This window comes from Neophocaena asiaeorientalis, unplaced genomic scaffold, assembly GCF_003031525.2.
Source record: "Neophocaena asiaeorientalis asiaeorientalis breed wild unplaced genomic scaffold, Neophocaena_asiaeorientalis_V1.1 scaffold400, whole genome shotgun sequence".
Lineage (NCBI taxonomy): Eukaryota > Metazoa > Chordata > Mammalia > Artiodactyla > Phocoenidae > Neophocaena > Neophocaena asiaeorientalis.
Genome location: NW_020175089.1, coordinates 4,031,755 through 4,045,132, shown reverse-complemented (window position 1 = coordinate 4,045,132; position 13,378 = coordinate 4,031,755). Strand labels below are relative to the sequence as shown.

The 13,378-nt window shown below is 39.9% G+C and overlaps 1 protein-coding gene across 3 annotated transcripts in view; it reads right to left on the bottom strand.

Moving 5' to 3' along the window:
• The window catches only part of GPCPD1 (glycerophosphocholine phosphodiesterase 1), a 62,894-nt gene extending 52,265 nt beyond the window's left edge, over nucleotides 1-10,629 (bottom strand). For 2 of the 3 annotated variants that reach the window (XR_003005825.1, XM_024764231.1), the window contains exons 1-3: nucleotides 10,492-10,629; nucleotides 4,816-4,892; nucleotides 1,482-1,578 (exon numbers count right to left, since the gene is read on the bottom strand). Coding sequence is in view for 2 of the 3 variants with exons in the window: in XM_024764231.1 (XP_024619999.1) it covers nucleotides 1,482-1,578; nucleotides 4,816-4,864 (146 nt within the window). In the remaining variant the exon portion in view is untranslated. Of the gene's footprint in view, nucleotides 1-1,481; nucleotides 1,579-4,815; nucleotides 4,893-10,491 lie in introns of those variants that run through there. The other variant, XM_024764232.1, reaches the window with a different exon arrangement.
• Between the last annotated feature and the right edge of the window lie 2,749 nt (nucleotides 10,630-13,378).

The following is a 13,378-nucleotide window of genomic DNA, read 5'->3' as shown; positions in this document are numbered from 1 at the left end:
GTACAGCGATGTCAAAATGGCTGCTTCCTTAAAATTAAGAAGTTAACTGTTCTCATTCTGTTCACATCACTTTGACCAGGTTGGCTAGAATGGACTTAAGACAGGTAACAGGGCAGCTCAAGAGTTCAGAGCAGAGGTAAACAAGTTTAGAAAGACATGAGGTTTCACTTCAGACAGGAGTGACTAATCCACAAATCAAGGAAAAAATAGGCACTAGAAGAGAATAAACATCTCGTTTTTCTGTGATCCCAATATCATTTGTCAACAGAACTTAACTTATAAAAACAGAAGAGAATTGGCTGAGAAAATGTGTCACACTAATGACAAAGAGAGAAACGGGTGTTCTATGTATGTTTTTTGTTTTTTTTTCCTGAGCTTACATTATGGTATTGTTTTACTTTCCTTGTTATTTCCCTCTGCTTTGCCATCAGTGCTCCTCAAACTGTCTGCTGTGAAGGACCAGTTTCTGTTTACTTATGTTACTCTACTTGTCCCATGACCAATACTTCTGGTCTATGATGTACCCAGTTCAATGAGATAAGTCCATGACATGCATGGGTATCCCAGCAATGTCAAACTGTCATAAACATTTCTAAATGCTTGCTCTCAATCTTTGTATTTCTCACATCGTGCACTGATAAAAAAATGTTTTTTGTCTAGCACTGAGTCCACAGGCCACATTTTTAGTAGCACTGCTTAACAATCATCTAATCTGATGTTTCTCCCTGGGGGCACTGCATGTATTTGTATACTATTTAGAATCTCCTCATCTTTCCTTTACCCCCACGCATACATCTTGACAATCCATAACACTTCAAAATATCCATACAGAGAAGGACCACCTTTGTTGACAACACTGATTCTATCCTAACCCCTTTACCATGCAGATAAAGGAACCAAGGCTTAGAGATATGAGATCTGCCCAAGATCACAGCTAACTGCGGAACTGAAACTGGCACCCAGATCCTCCTTTCCCCACTCCAATGCACCAACACACCCATGCTAAGTTTAGTGCTGTATTTAATGTCAGTAGTAAACTTATTTCACTACATTAGCTAAAATTTCTAAGGATGTGTTCCACCCTCTGCTACTTTTAAAAGAATATATGTCTCAAAAAAATTATTTCATAAGCTAAAGCAAAAATTAGATCTTTTATCAAGAATAGTACTGAGAAGCAAAAAAATGCCTTAATTTTTTAAAAATAAGAAATAACAATATAAGCCTGTTTAGAAATATGGTATTAAGCATCAAAAGAACCAGCCAACAGCCAAGAGCTGAAAATGACTTTTTGCGAGGTGGAAATTGAGAAACAGAGGAACTTGTTTTTTCACAGCAAACTCTGTAAAATGACTTCACTCTTTATACATATGTGATAAGTTTGATAAAAATTAAAAGAAAAATATACCAAGGTATCTTAGAAACCCCCAAGTTTATAATCTGAATGTCACAATTATTCAGTATTATGACATGTCCATGCTTACCTTTCACCTGTCTCGTTCTCTGGAAGAAGAGCCACAGCATTTTGAGGATTCCAGTTTCCCAAAGCATCAGAGCTTCCACATATTGCAAAAACCTCTCCTAAAGAAACATAACGAGTTATAGTGGGTTAAGTAGGAACATCTCATTTTAGTTTTAGGAAACTGCACTAATTTAATGGGATGCAGAGTCCCTTTCAGTGGAGATGGAAGAGCTTCAGTGGAGAAATGGGTTTCGACCCAGGTGCCACTCACACTAGCACCTACGTTATTAACCTGACCCACCTCTATAGAACCAAAAGCAGAGAAAAGGAAGGATGTACAGGGACAGACTTTTCTTCATTTTTCAACTACTTACTGAGCCAATAATGAGCACCAAGACAAGGTGATCAAATGGCAATCCTTGCCTTCAAGGCAGCTTCCAATTTAAAGGAGCATATAAGTATCCTACAGAACCAGTACCTGATATTTTCCAGGAACTCAAACAGCAGCTACCAAGAAGCTAAAGATCAAGAAAATTATCAATGGGAAATGAGCAATGTAACAACAACAAAGAAAAAAAAGTCCCCAGAACAAAGACTAGTGAAAAACTAGACAAAAATCTCATATTCCTTACTAAAATAAAAACCATCACACTTCATCTGAACACTTGTCATCAACACACAAACCAACATATAGTCATCACCTATATTTGCTAAATTCCATATATTTAGCAAAAGTCTACAGCTTCTTGAATATAAGTATGCAGATATCTTTAACTTATATATCAACACATTCTGAATTACTATAATTAAAATCCATAAAGAAAAAAACAAGGAACTGAGCCCAAGTGAACAAACTTCAGGACAAACTCCTCCGCACTCTGAGAGTAGCTTGGTTTCCAAGCTCTGGGCACTACTATAGTAAGACTCGAGTTCTAATTGGCTTTAGCCACCTGCATGGCATTATATATGCTTGGACTGTCTAAAACTTAACTAAAATCCCAAATGTGGTAGTCATTCAGGAGTTTTCAGGGTTCTAAACACATGTCTGTAAAAACATAAAGTGGTTATGTATAAAGATTTCATGTTAAAATACTCACCAATCCTTTAAAGTAACCAGATTTTTTTTTTGCAATTAACTTAGGTTATCACTACCTCTTCGCATTAAAAAAAAAAAAAAAAGATAAACACTTGCTAAATACAAGGCACAAATATTTATTCTCAAGATCATATATGTTGCTCTGCATATGTACAGCATATGCAGCGGCTCCTAGCTCAAAGTCCAGATTACCATCAAATCACTGATTCAGGCCGGTTACACTTCCTTTGTAAAGGAGAGTCTCATTAACCTTCCTCATGGAGTCAGTTATTTCTTATCCCCATACAAAACAGCAGCTACTCTCTGCTCTGGAAAGAACATGTAACCCACATGGAAAAAGTGAAACTTGGACAATCTGTGGTTACGTTCCTTCTATATAAGTGCTCCTGCATTTTACCAATTCCCTCCTGCAATGTTACTCTGTCTTTCTGCTGATTGCCTTTGAATATGGTTTCTATGAGGAAAAACCGGAAACTTTTTACCAGAACAGACCTACTTCTTTAATTGGATTTCATTTATAGAAGATTATAAAGACCTGAATGCTAACTAAAGGAATCTGCAAACAGCACCCCCACATATTCTTTTTACTTGTTCCCTCTTACTTCACTTCTCTCTGCAGTCTTTCCACTTTCAGCAGAGAACACTTCCTCCTTGCTTTGGGGAGGAAATCAAGGTGACCTGAGATCTGGGGGGGAGGTGAGAATACACCCCAACATCCCCTCCCTGTCCCTCTACCTCCCTTCCTTCCCACCTACATTCACATCTGCCACTAGTCCTTGAGAAGGCGTTCCACCTTGTCAAGCTGATCCTTCTGTGGCTAACTCTGTGGTCACCACATTTGCCTGATGTGGCCAGCTCCTTCTAGCTTAAACTGCCTATGCACAAAAGTATGATATAGGTCTGCAGTCTTCTCTCCACAGAAGAGGTTACACACAGGACAAGAGGTGAGTACTAGACATAAGGGAGCAACCCCATCAACTGACTAGCAATCTTCAATCTGCAGAATCTTGCCTAGAGGTGGAGCTGTACAAAATCATCCTGGCTAAGAATCTGAACTTGGACAAACACACACCGTCAGGTGCTGTGATGGATGCTGTATCAAAGATGCCTGACATACAGAATGAATCATTTATTCATTGTTCGAACACATACTTACCCCTGCTCTGAGCCAGGTACTGTGCTAGGTACAGGAATTCAGCATGAATAAGATAAAGTCACATTATTTTTCATAGAGCTTACAATCTGTCCACAAGAAAAATTACTCATATGACTCCATAAAACTCATAAGAGGTACTACAAAAAAGAACCTTGAATTTCACAGGGACCTTAACCTAGTTGAATACAGGAAGCTGGGATAAGGAGAGTTAGGCGGGTGGGGGCACAGATCTAAACAAAGGAAACAATTTGAGAAAGCCCCAAAGGAGGAAAGGAATGCAAAAGATTTGAGGAACTGGCCAGCATAGCCAGAGTGTATTAAACAAGGAATTTTTAACCCAGGTGTGATACTGGTTTTTTTTTTGTTTTTGTTTTTTGGGCCGCACTGTGCGGCATGTGGGATCTTCGTTCCCCAACCAGGGATCGAACCCGTGTCCCCTGCAGCAGAAGGGAGGAGTCTTAACCAGGTAAGTAGCAAGGTGTGATACTGTTTTGACATGTTACCTTACACTAAAATTATTTCACACTGCTTCAGTAGACAGTTAAAAAATACAATAAAGCTTAAAAAAATAGATGTACAAGTAAGGAACAAATTTACCTTCACCAAATATTTCACCAACTCCTCAACACTAGAAAAATTTCCTTCATTTTCATGACTTAAAAATCATAGCTCAGAGAATTCCCTGGCGGTCCAATGGTTAGGACTCCACGCTCTCACTGCCAAGGGCCCAGGTTCAATCCCTAGTCAGGGAACTAAGATACCACAAGCTGCGGAGTACAGCTGAAAACAAACAATAAGATACCACAAGCTGCGGAGTACAGCCGAAAAACAAACAAACAAACAAATTACAGTTCAATTATCTGTCCTGTTCAAAATTCACAGCTTTCCTGGAAAACATGAGACTAAGACACTTACTATTTGGGAAGTTTTTTTTCTTGAATTTGTTATACTCCGAGCACATTTCTGTTATCAGGCATGTCCTAAAGATACTTTCATCTAATAATTAGGCTCATTCTAGTAACAACTCTATATTTAAGATAATCCAGATAAGAAAAACACTCACTTATTTTTTTTTTAATGTTTAAAAGTAAAGTTTTACAATACCTGGTAAAAGAGCTCCTCTTATTTCAAAGGTAACCTGAGAAGGTGTCATTCTGATGGATTTATTTTAGGACGTTGTGCTAGAAAGAAAAAGATGTCATTTATAGTACATGAATATCAGCTCTAGATAGCTACCACCAAGAAACAAGTTAAAACACACAAAAACAAAAATGAATCTCAACTGTGAGCAAAAGATTTCAGATACCTTATATATAGAATTATTTAGGAAGTACCTAGCAAGTTTTAGGACCTAGTGTTACAAACCTATTCTGTAAGAATGTATGGACTAGAAAAATCTGCAAAACAAGTGTGTCCAAACTTTTTTTAAGAATTCAAGATTATCTTGTCATATACCTTTTCCTCTAATAAGCAGCTGTTCTGAACTCAACCTATCTTTCCTGACCAGGCTCATGTTTATAGTGGAGGGAAACACACACAACCAACAACTAGAGACAGAAAAAAACTTGGCTCAAGAGAGCATTTCTACTTTAATTAAGAAGGTTCCAATTTTAATAACAAGAAAACAACCAAAGAACTTAAGTACCACCCACTGAAACAAACTAGTTAAGTTCTGAAACAAGTTTGAGAACCTGCTTCTAAGTGACCTAACCAATGGCTTAAAAAATACAATAACTAAAACCCCTTCCCCCTCACAAATCACTCTTTTCAAGTTTCTCTTTATTAACCACAGGCCCATCATTACTGTAGTTCTGCAGACTTGAATTTAGTCAACTCTGCAATCTATTGGGTTGGCCAAAAAGTTCGTTCGTTTTAAGTAGACATTTTTAAAATATATTTATTTTTGGCTGCATTGGGTCTTCATTGCTGCGGGCGAGCTTTCTCTGGGAGTTGCTGGGAGCGGGGGCTACTCTTCGCTGCAGTGTGCAGGCTTCCCACTGCGGTGGCTTCTCTTGTTGCGAAGCACGGGCTCTAGGCATGCGGGCTTCAGTAGTTGTGGCTCAGAGGCTCTAGAGCACAGGCTCAGTAGTTGTAGCACACAGGCTTAGTTGCTCTGCGGCATGTGGGATCTTCCCGGACCAGGGCTCGAACCCATGTCCCCCACATTGGCAGGTGGATTCTTAACCACTGCGCCAGCAGGAAGTCTGCCATTTTTCATTTTCACCAAGAACTTTATTGAACAACATATTCATTAACCGAACGAATTTTTGGCCAAGTCAACATTACCAAATCCTGTAGATTTTAATTGATCTTATATACATGCCTTTCTTTCTAAGTTTAAACTTCATTAAAAACCCTAAGTCTCCTACTTATATTTTGGTTTCTCAATCACTTCCCAACAATACATTTTATGTCAATTAGAATATCCCTCACATCCCTGGCTTGGAATCACTTCCATTACTTATAGAAATCTAAACCCCGAAGTCTTTGATGTCCTTTATTCCTTACCCACATTTTCTCTCCAGCTTACTTTTCATTTCTTCACTGTTTTTCCCAGCCTAACCAACCTATTCACCTTATTATCCCTTAATTTAAGTACTTAAGAAAAGACTGGAAATTTAAAATTGTTTTTAGTTTTATTTATTTTTTTATTTATTTATTTTTGGCCACGGCACACGGGAACTTAGTTCTCCGACCAGGGATGGAACCCCATGCCCTCTGCAGTGGAAGCACGGAGTCCTAACCACTAGCCCACCAGGGAAGTCCCAAGATAGGAAATTTTTTAAAAAAATTAATGTACATCAATTCTCATGCAGTTTATAGAATTTAAATATAGAAAGAATATATACTCCACACAAGGTCACATCATATTGTACATAACTTCTCCAACACCTCCAAAAAAACTTTCATACCCCCAATCCATCAATGTTCCTAAAATAATTCCAATGATGTCTTTACATCATTTCCTTTAATTTACCAACTGAAATTGCTTATCTTCATTTACACATTATTTTATTCAAAAAAAAAAATCCTCAAGTACCTTTCCTAGCTATTCTTTCTTCCATTTTCGCTATGTTCCCCTCCCTGTGAACACATGCACAACTCTGCAATGGTCATTTACTGAACACTAATACCCACAGTTAACCACGCTTCCAAGTCAAGGCAGATAGATCGATAGCAGCAGTTGCCACTGGAGGCAATTTTGTCCTCTAAAGGACATTTGGCAATGTCAGGAGACATTTTTGGTTGCCACAACTGTGGGTGATGCTCCTGGCATTTAGTGGGTAGAAGCCAGGAGTGATGCTCAACACCGTACAATGCACAGAACAGCTCTCCACAAATAATTGTCCAGCTCCAAATATCAAGTGGGCTGAGGATGAGGAATCTCTAATATCTAACCACAGGGGGTCTGCAACGAGGATCATAGTTTATAGCCAATGTTAGCTATAAACTATGCATCATCCCACCTACATCAATTACAAAATGTAAATACAGTATATATACTAAGCAAGAACACCAGTCAATGTGGTTTCATGTCACTTGGCTAAAGAATTCCGTATCTGGCCACTCTACCATTTCAGTTAGAAAACCCAAGATTCCACACTGGAGGAAAAAACACCTGTCCTTGATACCTTAATCTACTTTCTGTGTCTAAGAGTAAACATGATCTATTTAAAGCATATACATCCAGTTGTAGCATGGCCAAAGAATGTTCCAAATCTAAAATTAGCTCTAGATTGTTACCTCACCTTTTACCTATTTAACCCAAATATCTTAATAGTTGTCTTTTAATATGACATCTGATATGAATCTGAGTATAACCCTAAGATAATAAGACTATTTCCTTTCCTAATAAATAAAATGATTCATTGAAGCACTGCAATCTTACATTTATCTATATCTTACATTTAATTTATCTGTATCAATCATATCAAGAAGAAACCTTAAGGCTAGCAAAAAGGCTTGGTTTTTTAAGTTACTGAATTAATTTTGAGACATAGCAAAAAGCCCTATCATCCAGCAAATTGCTTAATAACCAACCACCATCTCAACATATAACCTGTACTTTCACCCAGTGTTTACTGCCAGTTACTAAGAACAATCTCATCTACATCATTAAAAGCTGGTGTTCAGTTATTTGTTGATCAATTTTAAGTAACTATTTTAACCAATTTTAGGGAAATCAGATGTAATTATTTCTATGTATTAAAATCAACACCTAGTACAAAATTATCTCTAAATTTCTACTGCGTTAAATGTGAAACATGTAAATTTAATGAAAAGGAAATCAACTGATTAAAATTGAGCTTCTCATTCTTAAGGTTGCTTGTAAAAGTGGCTATAGTAACTTGACTGGAACCAGCTGCAGTATCCAGTATTTACTACACCAAAGCTACATACACAAGCACAAAATTACCGCCCTCCCCCCAACCTCTCCAGTCATCAACAAAGCATCATCTCCAACTTGGATTGCCTTAAGTCATATAATCTGGTTAATTTCCATTCCCCCCATTGCCCAAATTTAATACCGTACCAAATAAGAGCGCAGAGCTGCTCCTACAGCAGTTTACTTGATCGTGGACAGAGGCCAAAATTCTGGTGCAGAATTGAAGCATATAATTTTGGCACCCTGCTACCACCAAAGTAAAATACTGTTCTGTTGTGGAATGAAAAATTTATACAACCAACACTTCCTCTTCTTCCAAACAAGCAAAGAAAATCTCAACTTGGACAGGGGAGGTCTTCTAGATATACATACAAGAATAAGATGAAAAATGCTAGTCATTTTTACATACATGAGCTGACTGCCTATGTAATTTAACCAATTCACCTATAACCTCACGTACAGACTTTCTGAGATAGGTTTTTGGTTTGGTCTGGTTCTTAAACATAACCTCCACTTTGTGCTTTTTGAAGATAAGCATTAAACAGCATTCTCATCTGGGACTTTAAATAGCATTTTACACTACTTTAACTTTTTTAAGGACTCACATAATTTGCAAAATGACATTGTAATTTACATTTAAAAAATATTTCAGAGTTTACACTACCTGAAATAAGTTTTATTCTATTCTTTTTGTCAAGTAAACTATCCCAACACATTCCTTTACTGGTTTGCCAGCTTGGGGAACAAAAGGGAGATTTAAGCAAACAAAGGTACAGGAACATTTACTTTAGAGCTAAACTGAAGTCACAGATATTTTCAGCTAAAATGTGTTTTTTTCTAGCCAAAAAATTTCACCGTTTTCCTTCAAATACTTTTTCAAAGAAAAAAGCTGTTTCCAATTCTCCTTGCTCTTTCCTAGGCTCCAACAGCCTAACTGACTATAGGAAAACAATATGTGAAATGCCTGTATTTTCCTGAGTTAATTCCTGCTCATCCTGTTGGAGGATCATTATGACCCCACTATTCAGACCCCAGTATATTTTGAGCCAGTATTTTAATCAAAGGTACACAGACATGAATGGATTTTTATTAAGAAAGCAGTTCTGGAGATTTCACTAAGCCGGTTAATTCTTTAATCACCTTTCTAAACAATGCCATAAAACTATTCCAAATTTTTTCCATTTCATCTTGATATTATTTTCATATGCATTTCGTTTATTTTTCCTGGTTAAGTTATACACAAAGATTTGATTCATCAACTTACTTTTTGTACATATCAAATTTTACTCACTCTGACACTGAGATTTCCTTTGTGGTCATTATTGGAGTCCAACTTTCCTAATCTTATTTTGTCTAGAATATTGGTTCTCCCTAACGAAGTTGAGAACCACTGAACCATCGTGTAGTTTTACCTGTTTGTTTTATCTTGTGTTATTTGTATCCAGAATGTTAGGAGCTGGAAAAAGGACTGATAATTTGTATTTATTTCTTAGCTAAGTCACAACTGTCAGAAACGTAGCAAGACACACAAGGGGGTAGGGGGGTAGCAGTGGATAGGAACTGGGCAGAAATAGGAAGGGCTAAAGAAGAGTATGAAGAAAACATCAAGTCCAAACATCCTGCTTCGTTCTATCAGTTCCTCTATGTGTTACAGACTAGGCAGCTGCCTCAATGGTGAAAGATTTCTCTACAATTCGTGGCTGAATTCACGCCTAATTTCCTTCTAACCGGGCAGTGGGATAAGAGGGGGCCGATGAAGCACCTAACTGATGAAGGCTTTCTCCCAGAAGTCATCAAGGCAATTTGAAGAGCTTTGGAAAAAGAAGAGCTTTATAAGAAGGGGAAACTGTCTTAAAATTGTATCAAGGGCACTGATGACTGTCCCTGGAACCTTTTCCTACGAGACTAAGGCACTTCGGTTTCTTGGAATAACTGAATTATACAAGCACACCCTAGACTACTTGGTTAGGCAATTCCAGAAAATAAGCAGTTGTCAAAACACTATGAATTACTTATGGATAAAGCCAGAGAGTGGTGGTGAGCGAGACCTGTTTCTTTGAATACTCATGGTGGTCCTACGGTTTATGCATTCTCGTATATCGAAAACGCTGCAAAATTTTCGGAGGGGAACGAAGCACCAGCAGCCCAGCGGAATCGCGGCAGCAAAGGATAAATACAGTAAACATGTGTCACCCACCGACTTACCGGGGCGAACGTCCAGGCCGCTGTTTCCCCGACGGGCAGAGCCCGCCCGGGCTGGGGAACCCTGCCCATGCCTCGACCCCCGCTCCGCCCGCGTACCCCAGCCGGGTCGCCCTGACAACTCAGCCGCCACGTGAGCGGCCACCACGGCCCTCGCACCGCGCGGCCGGCCCCCCGACCTCCCGCCTCACCTGCCGGGTCCGCGGGTCCGCGCCGCCACCGACGCCGCGCCCGAGAGGCAGTGCCGCGGGCCAAGGTGCCGGGCGCCCGCTGTCCGCGCCTCGCCAGCGCTCCCCCAGGCGGCCAACCGCGGCGCTCAGCGGCAGGAAACGGCTCCGCTCAAACCGGTTTCAGCTGCTCCAGACCAAACCGCCAGGCCACTCCGCGGGGCGGGGCCGGAGAAGTGGCGGGGCGGGGACTGACGTCACGCCCGGCGCCGTTGGGCCAATGGGCGGCCGCGTGCGGGGGGCGGTCCCGCGCGTTCCTGGAAAGGGCCTGCGTCCGAGGCCGAGGGCGGCCGGGCCTCCCCGCGATACCCGGCGCTGGGTTTTTCTCTTGGCCGGGAGCCGCCGCAGAGACCTGACCTGGGTTCATAGATGCCTACCTTGGTCCCCTAAGCCGTCTTAGGACAACCTAGTTTGGAAGGTGCAGCTGCGATCCTGAACTGCGTTTTTTTCCCATTGGAAAACGAGGGAAATTAACAGGCCTGACGTTCTGTGGAAACTTTCTTTCGTTACAAAATAACAAGCACACTTGGATCAAATCTTTAGCGTTAAGCAGGAGAATTAGGTGACCTAAGATGGTTGAGCGTTTATACCTCTGCTAAGCAAAGTATGGTGTTCGGACCGGCAGTATCATCTGAAGGCTATCAGAATTTGCTCTCTCAGGACCCTCTCAGACCTGTCTATTGGAATTGCGTTTAACAAGATCCCCAGGTTATTTGTACGTAAAGTTTGAAGGAAGCTTTCTGGAAACTAGAAAGAACCTCTCTGCAAAAGTTGTAGTCGTTTATTTTCTGGGAAAAAAATTGGCCCTACCAAGTAAAAAAAAAAAAAAAGGCAAGAGTTGTTCTCTCCTTTGACGGTTCCAAAAAAATTAATCAGCATTTGCTACTCACCCAAATTAAACTTACTTTCCAGCATCAAGGTTAACCGCTGGTTCACCCGTAATAGAAGATTGTTATCAGATTTCATTTAAATCGAGTGAGATACTAAAAATTTAAAAAGAGATGTTGAAGGACTCTAAGAGATAGCTCGAGCAGCAAGTTGTGGTACTATTGAAAAGGCATTTGAGTTAGATAAGCTCTAGCTTTTAGACAGCTTCTAGTTTTATAAATCGGATCGTTCATGACGGAATTTGATATTTGAGCTTGGATTAGATCCCAGAGCATGTCTGTTATCCATTCAGTTAATAAATAATTACTAAGTGCCTGCTTTGTGCGAGGCACAGAATGCAATGGTTTCTTGATGGCACTCGTTTTAATCCCAAATTTCTTAAGGAATTAAAAATTCCGTGGCGCAGTGGTTGAGAGTCCGCCTGCCGATGCAGGGGACACAGGTTCGTGCCCCGGTCCGGGAAGATCCCACATGCCGCGGAGCGGCTGGGCCCGTGAGCCATGGCCACTGAGCTTGCGCGTCCAGAACCTGTGCTCCGCAACGGGAGAGGCCACAACAGTGAGAGGCCCGCGTACCACAAAAAAAAAAAAAATCCTCCCAATTATGTACTATAAAGTATGCTGTTGTACATTTCATAAGAGCTTGGAGTTGATTTCATTCCTCTGCTGTTAGTCACACTTAAGTGACGAATTTCTTTCATATGAGTTTGCTTCTTTTAAATGTTTATAGTAGATCTTTATTTTCCTATAATCACCATTTAATCAAGCTATTATTTGCCTAATGTTTATAGTCCAAGTTGATGATCTAATCCATGCTCCTTCCCCAAATCCTATTGAAATAGGAGAAGAATTACACATACTTGAAAGTTGCTATCAGAAGGCCAGAAACTGAGGAATTTCTAGAAGATATAAAACAAGCCAGCAGCATTGGATAATTGAAAAAATGAGAACAGAGAAACCTGGACCCATGCAGGGGAAGAAGGGACTCCTGGAGCTGCCACTTTACACAGCCTTGCTTAAAAACTCTTTAATAATGCAATATATTTTAGATTATATCATGTGTACCCTGTTTGGTTGAGATATTGGAGTAAAATATAAACAATAAATTCCTTCTTCCTACCTCTGTGGAATGTTATAACTATTCCGAGAAATGTTTAATGAGATTAAATTGGATCTTACCTCATTTAAAAATATTTTACATTATCTTATTTGATTAAATAATGAAACATGTTATCTCGTTTGTCTAAAATCAGCTGCATGATCTCACTTTATACCTTCATGTTTTAAAGGTGGCAGTGGCATTGGTGGAAAAACCTCTAAACTTAGGTCCCAGACTTGAACGTAAATCCTACCCCTCACTATCTGTGATTAAATATAAGTCTTTGGAAAAATTTTTACCACTATTGATGAATTTTGAGGCTTTATTCTGGAGAAAACTCTATTAAGGCCATTTACTTTCTTACTTAAATTTTCTAGAAGGTAGAGTTAAGGTGTTGCTAGTTCCATTTTTATTTTATTGAAATTATTTTAATTGGGTTCAGTTTTTGTTTTGGGGGTGTTTTTTGCGGTACACGGGCCTCTCACTGTTGTGGCCTCTCCCGTTGCGGAGCACAGGCTCCGGACGCACTGGCTCAGCGGCCATGGCTCACGGGCCCAGCCGCTCCGCGGCACGTGGAATCTTCCCGGACCGGGGCATGAACCCGTGTCCCATGCATCGGCAGGCAGACTCTGAACCACCACGCCACCAGGGAAGCCCTGGGTTCAGTTTTTTTCATATAAATTTTACTGCAAAAAAAATGGTTTATGTTGGTATCATTTTCTTTTTTGTTTTTAACCAGCTATAGCTTCTACCATTGTGAGTTTACTTTTGTGGCCCTTATTTTACCAAGTCTAGTTTTGCAAGCCTATATTTTTGTCACAAAGTATTGGTTCTTCCAACAATATTTACACTAAAGCACATTTTA